This window comes from Podarcis muralis, chromosome 4 (genome assembly GCF_964188315.1).
Source record: "Podarcis muralis chromosome 4, rPodMur119.hap1.1, whole genome shotgun sequence".
Lineage (NCBI taxonomy): Eukaryota > Metazoa > Chordata > Lepidosauria > Squamata > Lacertidae > Podarcis > Podarcis muralis.
The window spans coordinates 5,355,705-5,379,671 of record NC_135658.1 but is presented as its reverse complement, the minus strand read 5'-3'; the positions used below and the strand labels follow the sequence as shown (position 1 = coordinate 5,379,671).

The window sequence follows — 23,967 nt, the reverse complement described above, 5'->3', positions numbered from 1 at the left end:
AGCTGGAGAACCAAGTTTGGCCACCACCGGAGTAGGGCTATCAACGGCTCCCTTTCTGAAACCCTGCCAGCCGGTGTGGACATTGCTGAGCCAGCTGGACCAAAGATCAGCCACAGCTTCCCGTGTTCTCCACATGGCTCATAATTTGGAGGAGAACAGCTAGGCAGAACACGTGCCTTGCATGCAGAAGGTCGCAGAGTCACCTCTCGGGAATGGCTGGGAAGGGCTCCCTGTCTGACACCCTGGAAAGCTGCTGGCAGTCAGTGTGGACAATACTGAGTTACATGGACCGATGTTCCGGCTCTGTCCGAGGCTGCTTCCAATGTTCTTTGTCCCTGAAAGCTCTCCTCCTATCTCACCCCAGGCCTACTGAGGAGGGAAGGAACAGCGTGAATCAGTTTCCATCGACATGCCGCAGATAAGGATGCGCAGCGACTGAGAGATGCTTTAGGAGGAGGAATTTCGCCAGCCATAAATCAAAATGTAGCAGGAGATCAAATGCAGGCCTTGTGGTGGGTTTTTGAGGGACATGCCATGCCTCCCGCAGATAAGCTCCAGCAGAAGAGATGTCTGTTTCCATGGCCAGCTGCTATCGGTAACCCCTCGGTGGGTTGTTCATTCTGCATTCCCTTTCTGCTTCCAAGAGGCACAGCAGATGCCAGCAGCCACGGAGCTTCGCTCTGAAAGACCATTTCCTGCTCCCAGGAAACACCACAGCTCTCTCTGGGGAAGTGAGAAGCCTCTGCACAAATAAGACTCTGAATAGGTGTGATTGAAATGCAGCTACCTCTGGAGAGGAGCACAGCAGCAGCGTACATTATTTTATTGTTTCACGATCTATTGTTTCACAGAATTTATACACTGCTCGGTAGTAAATAAAACACACCGGAGCGGTTTATTAGGAGAATAAAATTATCAGTAAAAGCAACTATTGAGATAAATAAAACCAGCAATAAACTAAAAACAGATGCTGGAGGAGACTCTTGAGAGTCCCATGGACTGCAAGAAGATCAAACCTCTCCATTCGGAAGGAAATCAGCCCTGAGTGCTCACTGGAAGGACAGATCCTGAAGCTGAGGCTCCAAGACTTTGGCCACCTCATGAGAAGAGAAGACTCCCTGGAAAAGACCTTGGGAAAGGTGGAGGGCGCAAGGAGAAGGGGACGACGGAGGACGAGATGGTGGGACAGTGTTCTCGAAGCTACCAGCATGAGTTTGACCAAACTGGGGGAGGCAGTGGAAGACAGGAGTGCCTGGCGTGCTCTGGTCCAGGGGGTCACGAGGAGTCGGACATGACTAAATGACTAAACAACAACAAAGCCCCGTGGATTGTGAAGGAGGCATGCAGTTCATTTTGTTTGACACCTGTCCAACGACACGGAATTTTGCAGAATCTTCCTGAGGCTCCAGAATCCAAGCTTTCATCTTTGCTTTTCGGTTTAAATAAAAGTCTGCTTCTAGTCCTCATGGTTACAGAGATAGGCTGGGACACCCATCATCCTTCTCTGTAAAAAAAAAAGTTCAGTTGCCCAACAGATGGAGCCCTCGGACTGTACATCCCTTGTACAGTCTGGGGGGGGGGCTGTCCGTCCCGTTCTGGCCTGTCGTGGGCTTTGCAGTGATCCGGGTGTGCAAGGATTAACTGAGCAATGAAAAAGCAGCAGGGAACTGTTTAATGGGATGATTCAATAATCCCATAGCCAGAAGTAACAGGAAACCACTAATTAAAGAGGAAGTAGCGTTGGAAGCCGAAAATGATTTAAAGGAATAGAGGCAAGAGGAGATGGCTCATTCAAAGGCCTGCAGCGAAACAGGGATTTAAGTCAAAGAGGAGTACTTATGAGGAAACATGTATCAGGATCTTCCCCCTGGGGATGGCCTTTGCAGGATCATTATGGGAAATATACGGTTATATTAAGTGTGGAGCTAAAAGACTGCCAGCTGAACGTACAGGAGGAGTGCCACTTAAGGCTTTTTTCCAGCCAGAACGTACCAGAACTCAGTTCCGGCACCTCTCAGGTTGGCAGCATGGCAGTTACAAGAGAACAAGGGAGGTGTTCATGGTGTGTTCCGGCACCTCTTTTCCCACACAAGGGGGTGAGGGGAGGTTTGTAGACAGTGGAGTCAGAGGGAAAAAGAGACCAATCTGCCATATGGGTCAGGGAACAGGCACTAACTTTCTACTGTCTCTGGAGGGTGTGCCATTGACAGCCACGAAAGTGTGCCCCAAGGCACCTGAGATAGATAGATATTTAGGATCCACCCTATTCTCTTGACTGCAGTTTGGTTTAACTGATTGCAATATTGTCTTTTTACATCGGTTACCCCACCCGTGGGAGCTCAGCCTGCAGCTATATTGGATTCAAATTTGTTTTCATATATGAAATTGTTTCTAACCATTTGCATATACTGATTTTTTAAACATATGGATCTGCTTTCATCTGTGGAATCATTTTTAACCATTGGTGTCTTTGCTGTGAACCAGCTTTGAGATAATTTGTGGGACTCAATTAATGAATAGGATTAAATGAATGAATGGTGGAGCCAAGCAAGAAATATTCATAACCACCCTTTCCCCTGCCTTTTATGCCCTAATAAGATCTGTCACACTGGTTCCCCCCCCTCCCTTCTTGATCAGGAATTCAGCCCCTTCCTTCCACAATCATAGAACTGCAGAGTTGGAAGGGACCCCAACGGTCATCTAGTCCAACTCGCTGCAATTCAGGAATCACAGCGAAATAAAACTTTATCCTCTTTGCTTTCTCTATTCCAGCTCACCTTCAGCCATCCTTCACCCATCTCCTATGGAATGCAGCTTGGCTTACTTGCTAGAGCTCTCTGGGGCGGCGTCTTCCGCAGGGGCCTGCTCCCCTTAGGGTAGCCCACCTGCCACACTCTCTGCTTGTAACGGACCCTGGCGTAATAATAATAATAATAATAATTTATTCGGGACCAGTGTTATGTGGTCTCGGCGGCTGCTCCCAGTCACTGGTCTAGCTGCCGCATTCTGGATTAGTTGTAGTTTCCGGGTCACCTTCAAAGGTAGCCCCACATAGAGCGCATTGCAGTAGTCCAAGCGGGAGAAAACTAGAGCATGCACCACTCTGGCGAGACAGTCTGCGGGCAGGTAGGGTCTCATCTTGCGTACTAGATGGAGCTGATAAACAGCTGCCCTGGACATAGAATTAACCTGTAACTCCATGGACAGCTGTGATTCCAAAATGACTCCCAGGCTGCGCACCTGGTCCTTCAGGGGCACAGTTACCCCATTCAGAACAGGGAGTCCTCCACACCAGCCCGCCCCCTGTCCCCCAAGGACAGTTCTTCTGTCTTGTCAGGATTCAACCTCAATCTGTTAGCCGCCATCCATCCTCCAACCGCCTCCAGACACTCACACAGGACCTTCACCGGTTCTGATTTGAAAGAGAGGTAGAGCTGGGTATCATCTGCATACTGATGGACACCCAGCCCAAACCCCCTGATGATCTCTCCCAGTGGCTGCATGTAGATGTTAAAAAGCATGGGGGAGAGGACAGAACCCTGAGGCACCCCACAAGTGGGAGCCCAGGGGTCTGAACACTCATTCCCCACCCCCACTTTCTGAACACAGCCCAGGCGTAGTCAACAAGGAGAGCCTTTCCTTCAGCAACAAACAATCCCTTAGCTTCCGTTCCTGCGTGGGTCCGAATGATCCTCGGGGGTCCCTTCCAGCCCTACCATCCTATGAATCTAGGAGCCTCGGTCTCTTTTCCAGCTCTGCTGTTCTTCTTTTAGGGAGCTTCTGATTCACCAGGAAGTCTCGCCTCCCCAAAGGGAGAGCTGGATCTCGTGGGCAGCTGTAGCAGATTACCGTCAAATCCTCCGAAATGCCAGGGGGGCTTTGGCAGTAATCCTGACAAGGTGGCAAGAGGGAGGGAGGGAGGGACACACACACACACATCACAAGCTGTTCTGCTAGCTAAAGGGAAATCAGGTGGGAAGCAGGAAAGCAATGGCCAGTTTGTGCCAGCAGCAAATATATATAAATATATATATATGTATTCAAAGTGTTGGTACTGACCTTTAAAGCCCTAAACCAGGGCTTTAAAGGACCAGGTGCACAGCCTGGGAGTTATTTTGGACTCACCGCTGTCCATGGAGGCGCAAGTCAATTCTGTGTCCAGGGCAGCTGTCCCACTCCACCTGGTACACAGGCTGAGACCCCACCTGCCCGCGGACTGTCTGGCCAGAGTGGTGCATGCTCTAGTTATCTCTCGCTTAGACTACTGCAATGCGCTCTATGTGGGGCTACCTTTGAAGGTGACTCGGAAACTACAACCAATCCAGAATGCGGCAGCTAGACTGGAGACTGGGAGCGGCTACAGAGACCATATAACTCTGGTCCTGAAAGACCTACATTGGCTCCCAGTACGTTTCCAAGCACAATTCAAAGTGTTGGTGCTGACCTTGAAAGCCCTAAATGGCCTCGGTCCAGTAGACCTGAAGGAGCGTCTCCACCTCCATCGTTCAGCCCAGACACTGAGGTCCAGCTCCGAGGGCCTTCTGACAGTTCCCTCCCTGCGAGAAGTGAGGCTACAGGGAACCAGGCGGAAGGCCTTCTCAGTGGTGGCACCCGCCCTATGGAACACCCTCCCATCAGATGTCAAGGAAATAAACAACTACCTGACTTTTAGAAGACATCTGATGGCAGCCTTGTTTAGGGAAGTTTTAAATGTCTGGTGTTCTGTCGTGTTTTTAATATTCTGTTGAAAGCTGCCCAGAGTGGCTCGGGAGACCCAGCCAGATGGGCAGGGTATAAGTAATTATTATTATTATTATTATTATTATTATTATTATTATTATTATTATCATTATTACTATTATTATGGTTGCTTGGCATCCACTTCTCTGGATCTGAGCAGCAATCAAATCTGCAAAGGCTGAGACCATGTCTCTTCCAAAGCCCAGATTATAATCTATTATTTTATCTTGTGAACTGCCCTGGGATCTTCTGATGAAGGATGGTATATCAATCTAATAAATAGATATAAATTAAAATGAAATACTCTGTGGCTCAGCAGAATTGGCTGTACAGCTTCCTTCCTTCTCTACCTGGGATCCGTTCTTACACCTGTGCAGCCTGCTCTGACGCTAAACATGAGCTGCTCGGTGTATACGGATGCTTGGCTGCGATCCCCGCATTGCGTGGGGTTGGACTAGAGGACCTTGAGGGCCCTTTCAACTCAGCAATTCGATGGTTCGAAACAATTTAAAGCGTATGCCTCAAGGTTCAAAAGTGGACAGGGGGGTTTCAGCATCCTCCTTAAACTGCTCAAGGAAGGTGCCAGTTACAAATCCTTGCGGAGGGAGTCCCACAGATTAGGGGCCGCCACAGAGGAGACCCTCTTCCCCTGGGGCTGCCGCCACCCCATAGCCTCTGAGGGCGGAAGGGCTACATTCAGCTGGACTGTTTTAAAGGCCAGGAGGCTGTTTCTCGCTTCCCCTTCACACTCAGCCCAGAAAAATCTTTGCTTGGTGAGAATGACCACTTAACACTCTGATTCTAACCCAGGCTCCTTTATTGGGAAGCGCCGGCAAGCAGGTGCTAATGGGACTTGCTCCCGGCTTTTGAATGGCGCCTCTGAGTGCCCCAGCCTCAGCTGGGAGAGGTCCCCTTTCTTTATGCTCAGTGTTCATTGCATATTTGAGAGCTTTTTTGAGAGCACCAGGGCTCTGTTTCTCTAAAGGATCCCTAAACTGCTGAATGCATATATGCATATATGCATATATACAGTATAATATATGTTATATTATATATTACTACATGTTTCCCTCCCCTTATGGTTTTGATCTATGGGTTACTTTTAAAACTTTTAAAACGAGGCTGCATTTTAACCTGTATTTTAAATTGGTCCCCCCCCCCCATTATGTTTTTACTGTAATTTTACTGGTGTTGGTCACCCTGAGCCCGGCTCTGGCCGGGGAGGGCAGGGTATAAATAAATTTTATATTATTATTATTATTATTATTATTAATAATAATAATAATAATAATAATACCCACTCATCTGACTGGGTTACCCCATCCACTCTGGGCAGCTTCCAACAGATATAAAAACATCATATAACATTAAACATTTTAAAAAACCCTCCCTAGACAGACCTCTTCTAAAGGCTGTCTAGTTAATTATCTCCTTGGCTCGGGGGCCGCATAGCTCCATCCCCTCTAACACATCTCTGATGAAAATAGGGACATCCTAAGGAAAAATGGGACATTCTGGAATCAATTCAGAAACTGGGACACCTAAAGATGGAGTCTTAAGGTGGTGCCAGGCGAGTCTCCCTGGGGAGAGCATCCCACAAACAGGGAGCCACTGCAGAAAAGGCCCCGTTCTCATGTTGCCACCATCTGAACCTCTCATGAGGGAGGCGCCTTGATTTCTTGGTCATTTCTCCAGAGCTAATTTTCTCTACCATTTTGCATTTGCGGTGCACTCTAGACTTTCGCCTTGTTCTTGTACCAGCTCTCCTTCAGCTCTGCTTTCCTTTTTAATTGTCCTTTCAGAGATGCCGTCCTGCAGCAGAAGAGGGTGGAATGCAAAGGGCTGCCGCCGGCGGAGTTGCAGGGCAAGCCCATGGTTGGCCTGGCCGCCCCGTTAGCCCTGGATAAGCAAGGTAAGAAACGTCCTGGGAAAGAGCTGGAGCGGAAGCAGGTTGAGGTTATAGTTACGAGATTTCTTTCAAGGAATCTGGGGACACTTTCCTTTTTCTTCTTTTGAATTTCATGCTTTATTATTTTAGGAAAGCCACTTCCGCCCTGCAGAGGAGTTGGGGTAATAATCATAATAATCATAATAATCGTAATAATTTATTATTTATACCCTGCCCATCTAGCTGGGCTTCCCCAGCCACTCTGGGCGGCTTCCAACAAAATATTAAAATACTGTAATACATCAAACATTAAAAGCTTCCCTAAACAAGGCTGCCTTCAGATGTCTTCTAAAAATCTGGTAGTTGTTTGTTTTTCTCTTTGACATCTGATGGGAGGGCATTCCACAGGGTGGGTGCCACTACCGAGAAGGCCCTCTGCCTGGTTCCCTGTAACCTCACTTCTCACAGGGAGGAAACTGCCAGAAGGCCCTCGGAGCTGGACCTCAGTGTCTGGGCAGAACGATGGGGGTGGAGACGCTCCTTCAGGTATACTGGGCCTTTGAGGCCGTTTAGGCCTTTAAAGGTCAGCACCGACACTTTTAATTGTGCTCAGAAACGTACTGGGAGCCAATGCAGGTCTTTCAAGACCGGTGTTGTGTGGTTTCGGCGGCCGCTCCCAGTCACCAGCCTAGCTGCCACATTCTGCGGGCTTCACAGCCCCACCCCAGGCGCGGTGGCTGGAGCCCAGCCCCCGCACCATTGGGGGAATCCCCGGCTGCATCACCCCCTGGCCCGCCAATTGGCGGGCTCTGGGGGCGTGGCCTGCCCTATTTAACGCAGGTGCGGCCAGGGATCTCCCTCTTTTGCTGCCTAACAGCTGTTCGGGTTGCCCAGAGTTCTTGACCTTTTTGGGGGGGGAAAGTTGTCAGGCGCGCACCTCAACACAAGGCAGGTGGAGAAGCCCATCTACAAACACACAAATGCCCCCAAAAAAGAGAGGTGGAGGGGTATGAAGAGAGATTGAGTAAAGGTGCTCGCTGGTCTTGGGAAAACCCGCATTAAAACACACACACAAGGCAGCCGAGCGGCTCAGAGCCCATTGGAGTGCCGCGGGTTCTTCTGCTTCGGGCTGCTCTGCACGAGTTCGGGCTGAGTGTTGATCGAGAAAGCAAGCCAGAAGGAAGTTCTCTGGCTTGTGCCTCGGTTTAAATAGCCCCCCCCCCCCCGCCAGCCAGCCAGCGGATTGGCTGGCGGGAACTTTGACGTGGCCGGGACCTCCAGTGCTGCTCGCTGCCATGGCGCCTGCCATGTTGCCTCGCCGGAAGTCCCCAGGCATAAATCCGGGGACATTAATTAAAATCCAGGCACAGATTTATTGGTAAAACCTATTTGGTGTTTTGCAACTTTCTGACTAGTTGCAGGACCTTAGCCAGACCTAGCAGAGCACACACAGAATCCACGGAAGCAATTGGCGGCTTGGCTGCAGACAGGATAGACGAAGCAGGAACCAGGAACTTGTAGTTGGGTGTTTATTATATACAGTGGACTATTTACAGGAACAGAACACGGATCTTTTGCTAGCTCTCTCTGACACGACTCACAGCTCCTACACTGACACACAGAACTCTGAACTCATGAACTCCGAACTAACAGATTCCAGTTAGTAGGCCATTAATTATCACTCCTTTGAGAGAGCTTGACCAATCAGGGAGCAGTCTCCATGTCTCTGTTATCACCAGGCAGACTTACTCCTTCAGATTGCCTTAATTGAATCTGTGTGAGTAGCTGCACGTACACAGTTTCCCAACAAGATTTTGTCCCGTCCTCTTTGCCTTGCAGTGCTGATCATCCCCTTGGCGGACAAGGATGCAGGGACCGTGGTCTGTGTCATCCTGGTAAGTCCACAGGTATTCGCACCTAAGAGGGTCTGCGGGGAAGGAGGCGTTCTACTCAGGTCTTTGTGGACGGAGGCATTATTTATTTCACAAAATATATACACCTCCCGGTTGTTGTTGTTTTAAAAACCCACAACCTCAAAGCGGTTTACGAACAAGCTAAAGCAGTTAAATTATCACGGCGAAAAATGAGCACCCATAATTTTAGATCTTTGAAAAGTTAAAATAGCAGTCGACTAAGAAGCGGGTCCCTAAGACTAGGGATGCGGTTGGCACTGTGGCTTAAACCACTGAGCCTAGGACTTGCCGATCAGAAGGTCGGCGGTTCGAATTCCCGTAAAGGGGTGAGCTCCCGTTGCTCGGTCCCTGCTCCTGCCAACCTAGCAGTTCGAAAGCACGTCAAAGTGCAAGTAGATAAATAGGTACCACTCCGGTGGGAAGGTAAACGGCATTTCTGTGTGCTGATCTGGTTTGCCAGAAGCGGCTTATTCATGCTGGCCACATGTCCCGGAAGCTGTACGCCGGCTCCCTCGGCCGATAAAGCGAGATGAGCGCCGCAACCCCAGAGTCAACCACGACTGGACCTAATGGTCAGGGGTCCCTTTACCTTTACCTAAGAAGCGAAGAAAGCGCACATTCTCTACAACTGAGTCGGCTTGTCTGACCAAGAACGTTTTTAGCAGGCACCAAAAAGAATACAGGGAAGGCTTCTGCCTGAAATCAAGAGGCAGGGAGTTCCACAGGGCAGGTGCTGCCACACTAAGCAATTGAGTTCTTACAAATGCACAGCAGGTATTATATAGCAGCTGTGGCCATGCCAATTCCACCAACTGAAGCAGTCGAGTGGGCAATATGTATATGGGGTACGATGGTCTCGTAGGTAAACTGGTCCTAAAAAGCTTTAGATACCAATAGCAACGCCTTGAACTTGGCTTGGCAACGGATTGGTGCCCAGATTGGTGCTCTCTGAGCAGCAGATATTAGATGCCGAAAAGGCCTTGCTTCTGTTGGCATCCACAGCACCAAGCTGGCACCGGGAAGCCTGATTTAAATGGGCTGTTTTGCATTTAATTCCTGGGCTGGGCTCTGTAACGTTTTTTCAGACTGCTGCTTTCAGCTTGTTCTACCTGTAACGAGATTATTTCAGCCGTAGTTTGCACTTTTAATTGCTTATCTGGGCTGCCTTGAGAGGGCTTTACCCAGAAACCCAGACTGGCGGCTCAGCGGTGTGTGGCAAGAGAGGCTGAAGAGGTCATTCGTGGCAGCCTCTCTGACACGGCCATTATCGGCACTCCAATTAAGCCGCCTCGTTCGAGCCCCAAGAGCCGGAGGGTCAAACCGGGATGGGATTTCTGCAGAACTTTTCCCTTCACGGAGGCGGCGAGGCGAGCGGCGAGGTTAACCAAGCCCTGGAGCTGCCCGACTTCTCTTGCCAGCGCCCAGCAAGGTTGCGGCGACGGAGTCGGCAGCCGGGGAGATAAGGGCTTAAGTGGATTAGCGCCTGGTGCTCTGGTGCCACATCTGCGAAATTCGCACCAGCGCTTATTAAAAAGGAATTAAGATGATTAAGAGGCGCTGACCTTTCCCTGCTGGCACAGGGAGATGGGACCACGTGGCAGGCGCGCTTCGTTTCCACAAAGCCGCATTGGCCTTTACTGTTGCTGGCAGGAGTGAGGCCTTGTCGGCGTAATAATAATAATAATAATAATAATAATAATAATAATAGTTGCTTTACAGTTGCTGGCAGGAGTGAGGCCTTGTCAGAATAATAGTAATAATAGTAATAATAATAATAATAATAATAATAATAATAATAGTACCCTGCCCATCTGACTGGGCTGCCCCAGCCACTCTGGGCAGCTTCCAACAAATGCAAAACATTAAAAACTTCCCGGTACAGGGCTGCCTTCAGATGAACAACGTCTGTGCTCAGAGATTGGCGCTGGCCGCCGCTTTGCAGCTGGGTGTTAGAATAACAGAAATGTAGAGTTGGAAGAGACCCAGAGGGTCATCTAGTCCAACCCCCTGCAATGCAGGAAACTCAGCTATTCCTCAGCCGGTTTACCTGTGGGATCACCTCACCCCATATACACCCCTTCAGCTGCTTTGACTGGCAGAACTGGCGCTCTTACAAGCGCCCCACGTATCACCTGTTCCACATTTGTAAGAAGCTGATGTTTTTGTGTGGCAGGGCTTGCTATATACTTTGGAACTCCCTGCCTCTTGAAATCAGACCTTCAGAGTCCTCTTTTCCACTCCTGCTTAAACCATCCCTGTTTTGACAAGCCAGTCCAGCGGTTTTAGAAATGGTGGGTTTTAATCTGTTTTCAGGTTTTTAAAAAAACTTTTGAAAAGTTTTAAATTGTTGTTGTTGTTGTTTTCTTATCAGCAATCTTATCGCTTCATCTTTTTCTGTGAACAGTTTCGAGGTTTTTTTAACAATCAAGCGGCGTAAAAATTTTATAAAATCAAATAAATTAAAATAAATAAAGATCAAGTATGTAGCTTTTTCGGACAGCAAAAGGATGGCAGTATAAACTTTAACTACCCAGAGTGGTTTAACCAGCCATAGGCAAACTCGGCCCTCCAGATGTTTTTGGGACTACGACTCCCATCATCCCTAGCTAACAGGACCAGTGGTCAGGGATGATGGGAATTGTAGTCCCAAAACATCTAGAGGGCTGAGTTTGCCTATGCCTGGGTTTAACTATCCATCCCTCTGCATGGGGAATTCTGGGAACTGTAGCTCTGGGAGAGGAATTGAGGACCCCCTAGCAACTCTCAGCACCCTAAACAAACTAAAGCTCCCAGGATTCTTTTGGGGGGAAAGCTATGGCTGTTTAAACCGACATCGTTGTATTTTAAAGGTGTGGTGTGAATGTGGCCGGGCTGATTGAGAGGGAGAACTGGGCTCCTTTCTGCAGGATCTCGCGCTTCCCGGTTGTTGGACTGGGCCTGCTTTTAGCAGCTTGCTTGTCAGAATTACAGAGCAGGGAGCTTTTGTTGCATTTGTTCCTGGCAGGCTTGGCGGGGTTGGCTGAGGTCTCCGAGAGGCTGGTGAGAACTCGGTGCTAATTAACCGGAGATTTATGACAGGGGCACTTTTCAAGGGAGAACTGCAAATGGAAGGAATGAAGTAGAGAAAGAGAAGAATGTCGTGCAACTCATTGCCAGGACCACTGTGGAAGTATTCTTAGTGTAATTCAGTGGCAAGAGGGCATAATTTGCACACACACACACACACACAGAGAGAGAGAGAGATTTACGTATAAACTAAACAAGCTCTGGGACGTGGGTGGTGCTGTGGGTTAAACCACAGAGCCTAGGACTTGCCGATCAGAAGGTTGGCGGTTCGAATCCCTGCGACGGGGTGAGCTCCCGTTGTTTGGTCCCTGCTCCTGCCAACCTAGCAGTTCAAAAGCACGTCAAAGTGCAAGTAGATAAATAGGTACCACTCTGGCGGGAAGGTAAACGGCATTTCCGTGTGCTTCTCTGGTTTGCCAGAAGCAGCTTAGTCATGCTGGCCACATGAACCGGAAGAGGTACGCCGGCTCCTTCGGCTACTAAAGCGAGATGAGCGCCGCAACCCCAGAGTCGTCTGCGACTGGACCTAATGGTCATGGGTCCCTTTACCTTTTTAAACAAGCTCTACTCTCTTGGGGGCCCCAAAAAAATTAAAGGGGAAAAAGCCCTGGATGTACATTTCCAAAATATAAGATAAAAAACACATAAAATAAAACCTACATACAGCAACCGTGTTTTGTGTTGTGTAGGCTCCTATGATGTAAGCAATGGGCCCCGCCTGCTAGCCTGCTCCCTAAAATATCACTGGTGGGCTCATTTCTATATATAGGGTGCCGACATTCTGCATGGTTGCATGGCAACCTGTACAAATGGCTTTAGATACCTATTAGGTCCATAAATTGAGACACAGGTGGCGCTGTGGGTTAAACCACTGAGCCTAGGGCTTGCCAATCAGAAGGTCGGCGGTTCGAATCCCCACGATGGGGTGAGCTCCCGTTGCTCAGTCCCTGCTCCTGCCAACCTAGCAGTTCAAAAGCACGTCAAAGTGCAAGTAGATCAATAGGTACCGCTCCGGCGGGAAGGTAAACGGCGTTTCCGTGCGCTGCTCTGGTTCGCCAGAAGTGGCTTTGTCCTGCTGGCCACATGATCCGGAAGCTGTACGCCGGCTCCCTCGGCCGATAAAGCGAGATGAGCGCCGCAACCCCCAAGTCGTTCGCAACTGGACCTAACGGTCAGGGGTCTCTTTACCTTTAGGTCCATAAATCACCATATAGCATATATTCAACACAAAAGCAGCGACAATTTGTTGTTGACAAAGGACAGCTGGACATAGAAAGGGCCCCATTACCTGCAGGAGCTGGGGGCCTCATCAAACCTAAATCCGGCCCTGTACACACACAAACATACATTCAGTCTATGGCAGAGGGCGCTAACTCTGTGTGGTTTTTTGTCCAAACTCCCATGTGTTGAGGTTTTCTCTTCTTCCCCAAAATCACCACTTTACTTTTAGAATGGTTGACTGTTAACTGCTCTTTTGTGCAAAAGACATTCAATTTCCTCAAAAGTCTCCGCATCCCAGTTAAGGCAGCAGAAATCAAAACATTATCATCAGCATGCGAAAGAACTGAGAGCTTGACATCCTGAATAGAAACAGGAAAATATTCTAGACCTCTCAGTTCTCGAACAATGTCATTTATATAAAAATGAAAAAAGAAAGCGTGCGAGGACTGTCTGGTTGAAGGAGCTGGGTATGTTTAGCCTGGAGAAGAGAAGAAACAGAATAGATGTGATTTGTTGTTGTTTAGTCCTTTAGTCGTGTCCGACTCTTCGTGACCCCCTGGACCAGAGCATGCCAGGCACTCCTGTCTTCCACTGCCTCCCGCAGTTTGGTAACAAACTCATGCTGGTAGCTTTGAGATAGATGTGATAGCCATCTTCAAAGATCAGAAGTGCTGTCACATGGAAGGGCAAAACCAAAACCGATGCATTAAACTGGCAATAAAGAAGATTCCAGTTTTACCAAAAAAAAAAAAAAAAAAAACTGGAATCATTCCTTCTTGGGATTCTAACTACCAATATTCGAAAAGAAAGATAGAAATTATTTTTCTATGCAGTAACGGTCGCTAGGATATTAATAAGTACTGGAAGGGTAACCATATACCAACTAGAGAAGAATGGCTACAAAAGCCAAGCGAGTACTTGGAACTCACTAAGTTGACTGAAGCCTTAAGGAGCAGGTCAAATAAAATAGCCCAGAAGGAATGGGAATGCCTAAATACCTACCTATCAAGTCAAGGTTCAACAACCAAGATTTGGTTGTGTTTAGAACAGGGGTCTGCAACCTTTAAGACAAAAAGAGCCACTTGGACCCGTTTCCGAAGAAAAAACAACAACTGGGAGCCGCAAAACCATTGCGACATTTAAAACAAATATATCTCCGGAGCCGCGATCTGACAGCGGGTGGGAAGGTGATGTCGGGACGGTGCGTGACTAACGCACGCACCGCCCCCATGCGACGTCACAGCCAGTACAGCGCCCGCCACAGTGAGGAGTGTCGGGGCGCACAATGCGCCTCCTCCCCTCGCTAGTATCCGCCCCGGAGCCGTGGCAAAGATGTAAAAGAGCCACATGCGGCTCCGGAGCCGCGGGTTGCAGACCCCTGGTTTAGAATAAACCCGTAAGTGGGGAAATGTCTCCTTGTACCAAGATGAGGAATATATTGAAATACAGAGAAATTGTTTTAGTTCTAGGAAATGAACCACCGTGAGGTCGATGGAAGGCAAAAAACCAAAAGTATAATAAAAAGAGATGTACCCCAGAAGGGTCAGCATCTTGGTAGAGAAATGACATTCTGGGATGTCTATTATAGTTACCTTGTGTTATACTTACGTTCTTACTTTTTGCATTTGCTCTGTTTTCTTTTTTGTTTATTTTATTTTTTTTGTATTCAGTTGAAATATTTGTATACTTTGTTTCGTTTGCATCTGCATAATAATTCAATAAAAATTAAATTTAAAAAAAATTGAAAGATAAAATAAAATAAAGGAGATTCTGACCAGCCATTGGCATAACACCTCTCATAGAATCACAGCACTGCAGAGTTGGAAGGGACCCCCAAGGCTCATCTAGTCCAACCCCCTGCCAGACAGGAACCACCACTAAAGAATCCATGACAAATGACCACCCAAGCTCTGTTTAAAAACCTGCAATGAAAGAGAGTCCATCGCCTCACGAGGGAGACCGTTCCACTGCCCAACAGCTCTTACTGCCAGATAGTTCCTCCTGATGTTTAGTGGGAATCTCCTTTCTTGGAACTTGAAGCCATGGGTTCGAGTCTTACCCTCCAAAGCACGCGAAAGCAAGCTTGCTCCATCTTCCACATGGCAGCCCTTTAGGTATTTGAAGATGGCTAGCCTATCTCCTCTCCTCTTTCCCAGGCTAAACACACCCAGCTCCTTCAACTGTTCCTCTGTTAGATTTCTGTTATGCCACTGTGCAGTTTTTGGAGTCACAAGACTCTGTTGACATTCCAGACTGTTGGAAGTCTCATGGGAGACGGGAGACGGATGCTGAAGTTCTGGTTTCCTGTTTTCTTTGCTCTTGTTGTTCTCTGTCTCTCACAGAGAGCAGACACATATTCTTTTCTGTCCTGCGTAGTTAGAAATAAACGTAGCAATGTAGCACATATTTCTGGCTCGGTGTAGTGGTTAAGAGCGGTGGACTCGTAATCTGGTGAACCGGGTTTGCTTCCCTGCTCCTCCACATGCAGCTGCTGGGTGACCTTGGGCTAGTTACACTTCTCTGAAGTCTCTCAGCCCCACTCACCTCACAGAGTGTTTGTTGTGGGGGAGGAAGGGAAAGGAGAATGTGAGCCGCTTTGAGACTCCTACAGGTAGTGATAAAGTGGGATATCAAATCCAAATCCAAACTCTTCTGTTTGGGTACTCTGCGTAATGGGAGCGTACCTGAAGTCTCATTAAAGGCTTAGGTCATTAATCACCATCGGAGCAGAGGTCGCTGGATTCTGAAGATATGACGAGGAGGAGAGCCATTACAGCTCGGTCGTACGGAAGTTTGGTTTCCAGACCCTTGATCATCTTGGTCGCCCTCCTCTGCACTCTCCCCAGCTTGTCAACATCCTTCTTAAACTGTGGTGCCCAGAACTAGACATAGAATCACAGAATTGAAGTATTGGAAGGGACCCCAAGGGTCATCCAGCCCAACCCGCTGCAATGTAGGAATCCTTTTGCCCAACGTGAGGCTCAAACCCACGACCTTGAGATTAAGAATCTCATGCTCTACCAATTGAGCTATCAAGAAGAGAGAGAGAGAGAGAGAGAGTGCTGTTAATGTTCAGCCGATTGGCTGTTTGTGGTCTGTTGTTCTCAAACATTTGCATCGATGGTCTGCTGCAGCACTTTTACTGCTGCGTAGTTTGGATAAGCTGTCAAGGTTCTGAGAAAATGGGGTGATAAACGACGACACAAGCTCAGCTTCCAGCGGCTGCATAAAGCAGACCCAAGTTATGTTGCCCCCAGACTGCATCAGTGGCCATATGGCTGGAAGAAGTGCCTGTCGCTGCCTCACGAGTCTGTGTCCAAGGCCAGATCCGAACCAGAGGCTTTTGTCAATATCCTATGTCACTGCTGTCCCCCTCCATCTCTGCAGCCCCTCTTAAGAGCCCGTTTTCTGGGCTGGCTTGGGCCTTTCCTTCCATGAGTCAGAGAGAACTCTAGCAGGTGGGAGCTTCTGCTAGGCAAAAGGACCTTGAGGCAAGGGCTTTGGGATCACAGGGAGCGAGGAGCACACTCCCCCTTCTCTGCATCTCATTATCCTTATCTCCCATGGACTGTAGTTATCTGTCCCTGCTTTGTCCAACTCATTTGTGTGCGTCTCTCTGCTGAGGGATGCTTGCCTGGCGCAGGGAAGCAGAGAGGGCACTCACCCAAAGCGTAAACAAACAGGAACTCGGGAAGGAGGGAGGGAGAAATCCAGAGTGCTTCAACCAGAAGACTGCCAAGTTTTGGGAGGCTTCAGTCCCAAAGATACTCCAAAGTGGTGCCCTCCGTGGACTGGCAAAAAGGAGGCCTAATTATGGGCTAATTGGCCACAGTGGGGGCTACTTTGGAGGCTGCGAGGGCGCTGGGGAACTGGCATTATTTTCAGGGGGAGAGAGATGCATCCTTGAAGCCCCTGCCCATCACACAGAGGTGTGTTGACAGCATGTCAGGAGGGCATCCCAGTCCAAAGGCTCATCGCTTTGGATTTGCTCAGATCATTGCCTGATTTCGCTCAGGGATTTGACAAAAGGAGCATTGGGTTGTATGAATGTATGTAAATGAAAACTGTGACTGCATTATTACATGAGCACTGTTCCACAGCATTTGATATTTTCATTTACATACATTCATTCGAAATAAGATGGGTTTATGAAGCAATTCTATATCCTCCCACCACGCTGATGAAGAATTCTACGAAACAGTAGTCAATATCCGGAATCACTGTTCAGTGTTGACATCATATTTGCTGTATACACAAAGCTTCACCGCTTGTCTTTCATCATACAAAGTCTGGTACTTCGCTTCATTTAAAGATTTTCAGAGACTTTGAGGCTAAAGATTTCATTTTGCACTTATTATGGTTTGAAGGAATTCTATAAAGATTATCTGTTGCTTATGTACATGGTCATTGTGTTCCCTAGATATTGCTGACAAACAACTCTTACTGTCAGAAAGACCTTCCTGATGAAAGCTGACCTTGAAATTGTTGCTTTTACACTCTTTCCTTCTCCTTTTCAGGTACACTGCAGTCAACTCTCTGAATCGGATGAGCTGAACCTTCGCGCTTTAGAGAAGCACGTAAGTATTATTATTATTATTATTATTATTATTATTATTATTATTATTATTATCTTTCTGTGATGCTACTCACCAGTACGGAAAACCTTAAACTCTTTGTGTGTCTGCTGCTACCAACAGCACTTTGATCACGATATTTTTTACCCTTGTCCTTGTTACCCGTCGACCTGCTTTAGACACCGTTTTAATGCGGGGACTCTGCTGCCACATCTTAAGACTCACCTTCCATCATCTTTCTCCCTGGAAGACATTTACATGTGTTAGCGGATAATATGCCATCTTTTTGAGCGGGTGGAGATTTACCAAGTTGTTACTCCAGCATCTCATCTACCGCAGTGAACATAAGAATATAAGGAGAGCCTGGTTTCAGAATCAGGGCAATTCCCCCTGGGTAGTCCAGTATGAGGGGACGTGGGTGGCATTGTGGGTTAAACCACTGAGCCTAGGACTTGCTGATCAGAAGGTTGGTGGTTCAAATCCCCGTGACGGGTGTGCTCCCCTTGCTTTGTCCCAGCTCCTGCCCACTTGGCAGTTTGAAAGCACGTCAAAGTGCAAGTAGATAAATAGGTACCGCTCCGGCGGGAAGGTAAACGGCGTTTCTGTGTGCTGCTCTGTTTCGCCAGAAGCGGCTTAGTCCTGCTGGCCACGTGACCCAGAAAAACTGTCTGTGGACAAACGCCGGCTCCCTCGGCCAGTACAGTGAGTTGAGCGCCGTAACCCCAGAGTCAGGGGTCCTTTACCTTTACCTTCCAACTCTATGATTCTATGAAAGGTCACTCCCACCTACCAGTCACATGCAAAGGAAGGATGCTCCAGCCAGGAGGAACAGGAAGTTTGACTGGCTGGACCAACATTCCCCTGCATGTCCATTCTAGGCAAACAAGGAATGTTGTACTTGACTGCTCCAGAGGATTACATCCCACATTTCTTAAACTGGGGTTCCCAGAATTGAACACAAGACTCCTATGAGATAAGCTGTGATTCCTGCATTGCGAGCGTTTTGAATAGGTGACCCTTTGCATCCCTTCCGACTCTATGATTCTAAGTCCAATGTCTCATTCATCCTTGCCCTGTCTCCCTCCTTAGAGCATCGTCCCTCTTAACAGGCCTCTTGTTGTTGTTGTTTAGTCGTGTCCGACTCTTCGTGACCCCCTGGACCAGAGCACGCCAGGCCCTCCTGTCCTCCACTGCCTCCCACAGCTTGGTCAAACTCATGCTGGTAGCTTCGAGAACACTGTCCAACCATCTCGTCCTCTGTCGTCCCCTTCTCCTTGTGCCCTCCATCTTTCCCAACATCAGGGTCTTTTCCAGGGAGTCTTCTCTTCTCCTGAGGTGGCCAAAGTATTGGAGCCTCAGCTTCAGGATCTGTCCTACAAGTGAGCACTCAGGGCTGATTTCCTTCAGAATGGAGAGGTTTGATCTTCTTGCAGTCCATGGGACTCTCAAGAGTCTCCTCCAGCACCAGAATTCAAAACAGGCCTTTTACGGAACAGTAAAACTCAATCCATCCACATCCCTAAAGGTAAAGGTAAAGGTACCCCTGCCCATACGGGCCAGTCTTGACAGACTCTGGGGTTGTGCGCCCATCTCACTTAAGAGGCCGAGGGCCAGCGCTGTCCGGAGACACTTCCGGGTCATGTGGCCAGCGTGACATTGCTGCTCTGGCGAGCCAGAGCCGCACACGGAAACGCCGTTTACCTTCCCGCTAGTAAGCGGTCCCTATTTATCTACTTGCACCTGGGGGTGCTTTCGAACTGCTAGGTTGGCAGGCGCTGGGACCGAACAACGGGAGCGCACCCCGCCGCGGGGATTCGAATCGCCGACCTTTCGATCGGCAAGCCCTAGGCGCTGAGGCTTTTACCCACAGCGCCACCCGCGTCCCTATCCACATCCCTAGCCACACACAAACCCTGCTCTTGCCTTGCGGATCTGAAAACTCCCGTCCAGCTTAATCAGCCGGCAACAGGAGACTAGAATAGTTGACACGGAGAGACCTGTGCGGGAGTGTTGCAAGAGAACGCCAACCCTGCCAGGTGGAGCGGGTGGGAGGCTGCTGCGAAGACGGAAGCGTTCAAAGCCGCTCTCCCTCTCCATCTGCCTGCGTTTTCTTGATGCCGTGATAATGAGGAGCCCACCTGCCACTCAAGAGACAAGGCGCTGCTGTTGCAAAGATGAGCTCCACACCCCAGGAAGTTGTGCTAGTGCTGCATTTGCAACCTGGGGTCGCGGGTTGCAGGATTCAAGCCTGCCTAGAAACCTCATCCTCAGGTTTCAGACATTTTGGACTCACAGCTGTCCATGGAGGCGCAGGTCAATTCTGTGTCCAGGGCACCGGTCTACCAGCTTCTTATGCTACTCAGGCTGACCCCACCTGCCCACTGACTGTCTCGCCAGAGTGGTGCATGCTTTGGTTTTCTCCCACTTGCAATGCGCTCTACGTGGGGCTACCTTATTATTTATACCCCGCCCATCTGGCTGGGTTTCCCCAGCCACTCTGGGCGGCTTCCAACAAAATATTAAAATACAATAATTCATCAAACATTAAAAGCTTCCCTAAACAGAGTTGCCTTCAGATGCCTTCTAAAATTCACATAGTTGTTTATTTCTTTGACATCTGACGGGAGGGCGTTCCACAGGGAGGTCGCCACTACCGAGAAGGCCCTCTGAAGAATGATCATGATAATAATAATAATAATAGCATTTTATAATGATAAGGGGAGAAGGGCAATTTAACTGGGGGTGGTGTTGTGCTTTGGGCCTCATTCCACTGCAAATTTTCTGTCCTTCGCACCCAGAGTTCTTTGCTCCATCTGTTTCCCTTGCCTGCTTGCAAAATGCAATTCCTTGCAGATCCTGGTCTCCTACAAGCGCATCCAAGCCCTGCAGAAGCTGCAGCCCTGGCCGCAGGTCAGCCTGTCCACCAGTTCGTCACAGAATTCTCTAGCAAAAACCGAGGGGCCTCCCAAGAACAGCTACAGCGACTTGGACCGCAAGATCCTCCAGCTGTGCGGTAAGGGTGCGAGGCAGCCAGCGACGTGCTCTGATGCAGATAGATAACAATATACTGTACATTCTTTTATATATCATTTTCAACAATTGTTTTTATATTTAGGGGTGCCATATTTCCAAAAGTGAACATCCGGACAGAGTTATTGAGCTCCCCACCTCCCACCCGGACATTTTGCCGATTTCTGAAACTTTCCTGGGCCGAAAAACTCGGACATATGGCAGCCCTATATATATATATATATATATATATATATTTGCTTTCGTAGATTTTCACGGGTATAGGAATGCAGGTTTTGGTGTCCTCGGGTGTCTTCCCGTGTAAAAGTTGGGGTGTCTAGGCGACGTTTCGACGAGGTCTCACTCGTCATCTTCAGGCTGGTGCTTTCGGCTTCTTGTTACTGGAACAGAGCAGGATCTCAGTGTTTGAGTTCCTATAAATACTGTTGAGGAGGTGTGGTGTATAGCCTCCAATGTTCTGGGCAGAGAGGAAGTTCCCAGGCTAGTGTGCCTTTTCTTCTTTTGTTCCTTAATTGCTTGAGGGATATCTTGAGTGATTTCTTGAGTGATATCCTGAGTACCACTTAGGTGGGTCATTAGGTGTGGATTAGTTGCTAAAGCCTTTGTGTCTTGACCTCTTGAACTTTGTGAAGAGTTTTTCTGAGAAGATGGCTGTACTGCATTCAGTTGTGCTCTGGCTTGGCTTCGTGTATAGGGGCGAGCTGTGGTTTTGTGGCCTGTGCCAGCCAGATCTGTGTAGGGATTGCAGGGGGGTGCAGCATCCGGAGGTGCCACCATGGTTTGGCTACTGGATGGTGTCTGTAATTTATCTGTGGAGAGGGTCTGGGTTTGGGTCTGGTGTGGTCTGGTGTGGAACATCACCACAAGAGAATAATCATGGAAGCCATCGAGATAGAGAAACACCCTCACAACATGAACAAGCGTGACGACACATCCCGCTTGCCAGACATCTGGAAATTAGCCCTCCCCACAAAAACTGACACCAGATCCAGAGGCACACAGAACGCCATCACCAATCAACCACACCAGACCCAAACCCAGACCCTCTCCACAGATAAATTACAGACACCATCCAGTAGCCAAACCATGGTGGCACCTCCGGATGCTGCACCCCCCTGCAATCCCTACACAGATCTGGCTGGCACAGGCCACAAAACCACAGCTCGCCCCTATACACGAAGCCAAGCCAGAGCACAACTGAATGCAGTACAGCCATCTTCTCAGAAAAACTCTTCACAAAGTTCAAGAGGTCAAGACACAAAGGCTTTAGCAACTAATCCACACCTAATGACCCACCTAAGTGGTACTCAGGATATCACTCAAGAAATCACTCAAGATATCCCTCAAGCAATTAAGGAACAAAAGAAGAAAAGGCACACTAGCCTGGGAACTTCCTCTCTGCCCAGAACATTGGAGGCTATACACCACACCTCCTCAACAGTATTTATAGGAACTCAAACACTGAGATCCTGCTCTGTTCCAGTAACAAGAAGCCGAAAGCACCAGCCTGAAGATGACGAGTGAGACCTCGTCGAAACGTCGCCTAGACACCCCAACTTTTACACGGGAAGACACCCGAGGACACCAAAACCTGCATATATATATATATATATATATATATATATATATACGCAATTATTTTAATTGTTTTTATATATTGCTGTTGGAGGTGGGGTCAGTCTGGATGATGCCATGAGTCCCTCCCAATTCATGGAGGTTCCTGTACCCAAGTGCTGGTTAGGGATGATGCTATCACTGAACTGGTCAGACCAGTTTCTTTGTAAGACCTTAGCTGGCAGCTTAAGTGTCCTCATTTGCTTCCCAAAAGAAGGAGCCAAGTTACAAGAGCTATAACTAAGTGAGGGGGCCACCCTCCACCCCCTCGCCTATCTGCTAGCTAGGAGAACAAAACAGAGGTACCTTGGTTCTCAAACTTAATCCGTTCTGGAAGTCCATTCCAAAACTAAAGCGTTCCAAAACCAAGGCGCGCTTTCCCATAGAAAGTAATGCAAAATGGATTAATCCGTTCCATACTTTTGAAAACAACCCCTAAAACAGCAATTTAACATGAATTTTACTATCTAACGAGACCACTGATCCATAAAATGAAAGCAACAATCAATGTACTGTACTATAAAATAAGACAGTATTGTAGTTGATAAAAATTAAAAATAAAATTTTTTCTTTACTTGCACCGAAGATAGTCATTGTTTGGATGGGGGGCTTTTATCCATTTATGCAGTCACACAATCAATTAGTAGCTGATCTGGGTTCCACACAGTCACGAAAACAATTTAACCGAAAAAGCCTCAAAAACGCAAAATAAATAGCAAAAACAAAAGCGGCAAACTTAATCCGTTTCAGAAGTCCGTTTGACTTCTGAAATGTTCAAAAACCAAGGCGCAGCTTCTGATTGGTGCAGGCGCCCCAGAAACAATAGCCGACAGCCACATCGGACGTTCGGCTTCCAAAAAACTTTCAAAAACCGGAACACTTACTTCGGGTTTTTGGAGTTTGGGAACCAAAGCGTTTGTACCACTGAATTGTTATTAGGCATGTGTTCTTTGCTGCCATTTTGTTGTTGTTTTTTGCAGCTTGTAAACCACCTTGTGTGTAGCAATATAGAAAGGCGGCGTGCAAATTAAAAGAAAAACACTCACTTCTGGGTTTTTGGCATTTGAGAAGCAAGGTACCACTGTAGCAGGAAAGTGTGTGAGAGCTGGGATTGAAAGCAGGCTGGGAGCTGGAGACACAGAGACTTGCTCACTTTGTACTGGACCCATAGCTCCCGCTCATGGAGAAGAAAGATCTTTTGTGGCAGCGATACAGTGAGCTCCTCCATCCCTTGATGAGGTTGAAATAAAACCATAAATCCTAAAAACACTGCAGTCTGTGCTGACCTTCATTCCAGGGAAACCGAACCTGAGCAAACGCCTGGAAGCATTGGAGACTCTCACCTCCCGGAGACCAGGCTGGCCTGAAACACATATTCTTCTATATGTTTTTATGAATCAGTTCCCGGTTCCTCAGCAGAAGTGTTTAAGAAATGAAATAAGCAGTTCTGGTTACGTTTGTTAATCTCGTAGCAGGAACTCACAGCTCCCGATCTGTTGCTTTTGCAGGCGAATTGTACGACTTGGATGCAGCCTCACTCCAGCTCAAAGTTATTAATTACGTGAGTATTTTGGAGCCTGGCTGTCAGAATCATAGAATCGCCAAGGTGGGGCACCCGAGTGTCATCTAGTCTGACCCTCTGCAGTGCAGGAATCTCAGCTAAAGCATCCAGAACAGATGGCCACCCAACCTCTGCTTAAAAAAGGAGAGTCATTGCTTATTTCCTGCTCGATCCCTGCTGGGGGTGAGGGGTCCTTTTGTCTTCCACAGACACCTGGGAAACCACTCGCAGCTAAAGGGAATGACGCCCTATGGCTGTGACAACCTTCATTTCCTGCATTGCAGTGGGTTGTACTAGATAACCCCTTTGGGTCTCTTCCAATTCCATGATTCTATGGAGAACAGAAGTCGGGTGGTCTGG

At 48.2% G+C, this 23,967-nt stretch overlaps 1 protein-coding gene across 3 annotated transcripts in view; it reads left to right on the top strand.

Moving 5' to 3' along the window:
* Positions 1-23,967, top strand: part of PDE2A (phosphodiesterase 2A) — a 379,843-nt gene that overhangs the window by 309,345 nt on the left and 46,531 nt on the right. For all 3 annotated transcript variants that reach the window (XM_028725795.2, XM_077926826.1, XM_077926827.1), the window contains 5 exons: positions 6,543-6,652; positions 8,468-8,523; positions 17,346-17,405; positions 20,256-20,415; positions 23,555-23,607. In XM_028725795.2, the coding sequence (XP_028581628.2) occupies positions 6,543-6,652; positions 8,468-8,523; positions 17,346-17,405; positions 20,256-20,415; positions 23,555-23,607 (439 nt within the window). The remainder of the gene's footprint in view (positions 1-6,542; positions 6,653-8,467; positions 8,524-17,345; positions 17,406-20,255; positions 20,416-23,554; positions 23,608-23,967) is intronic.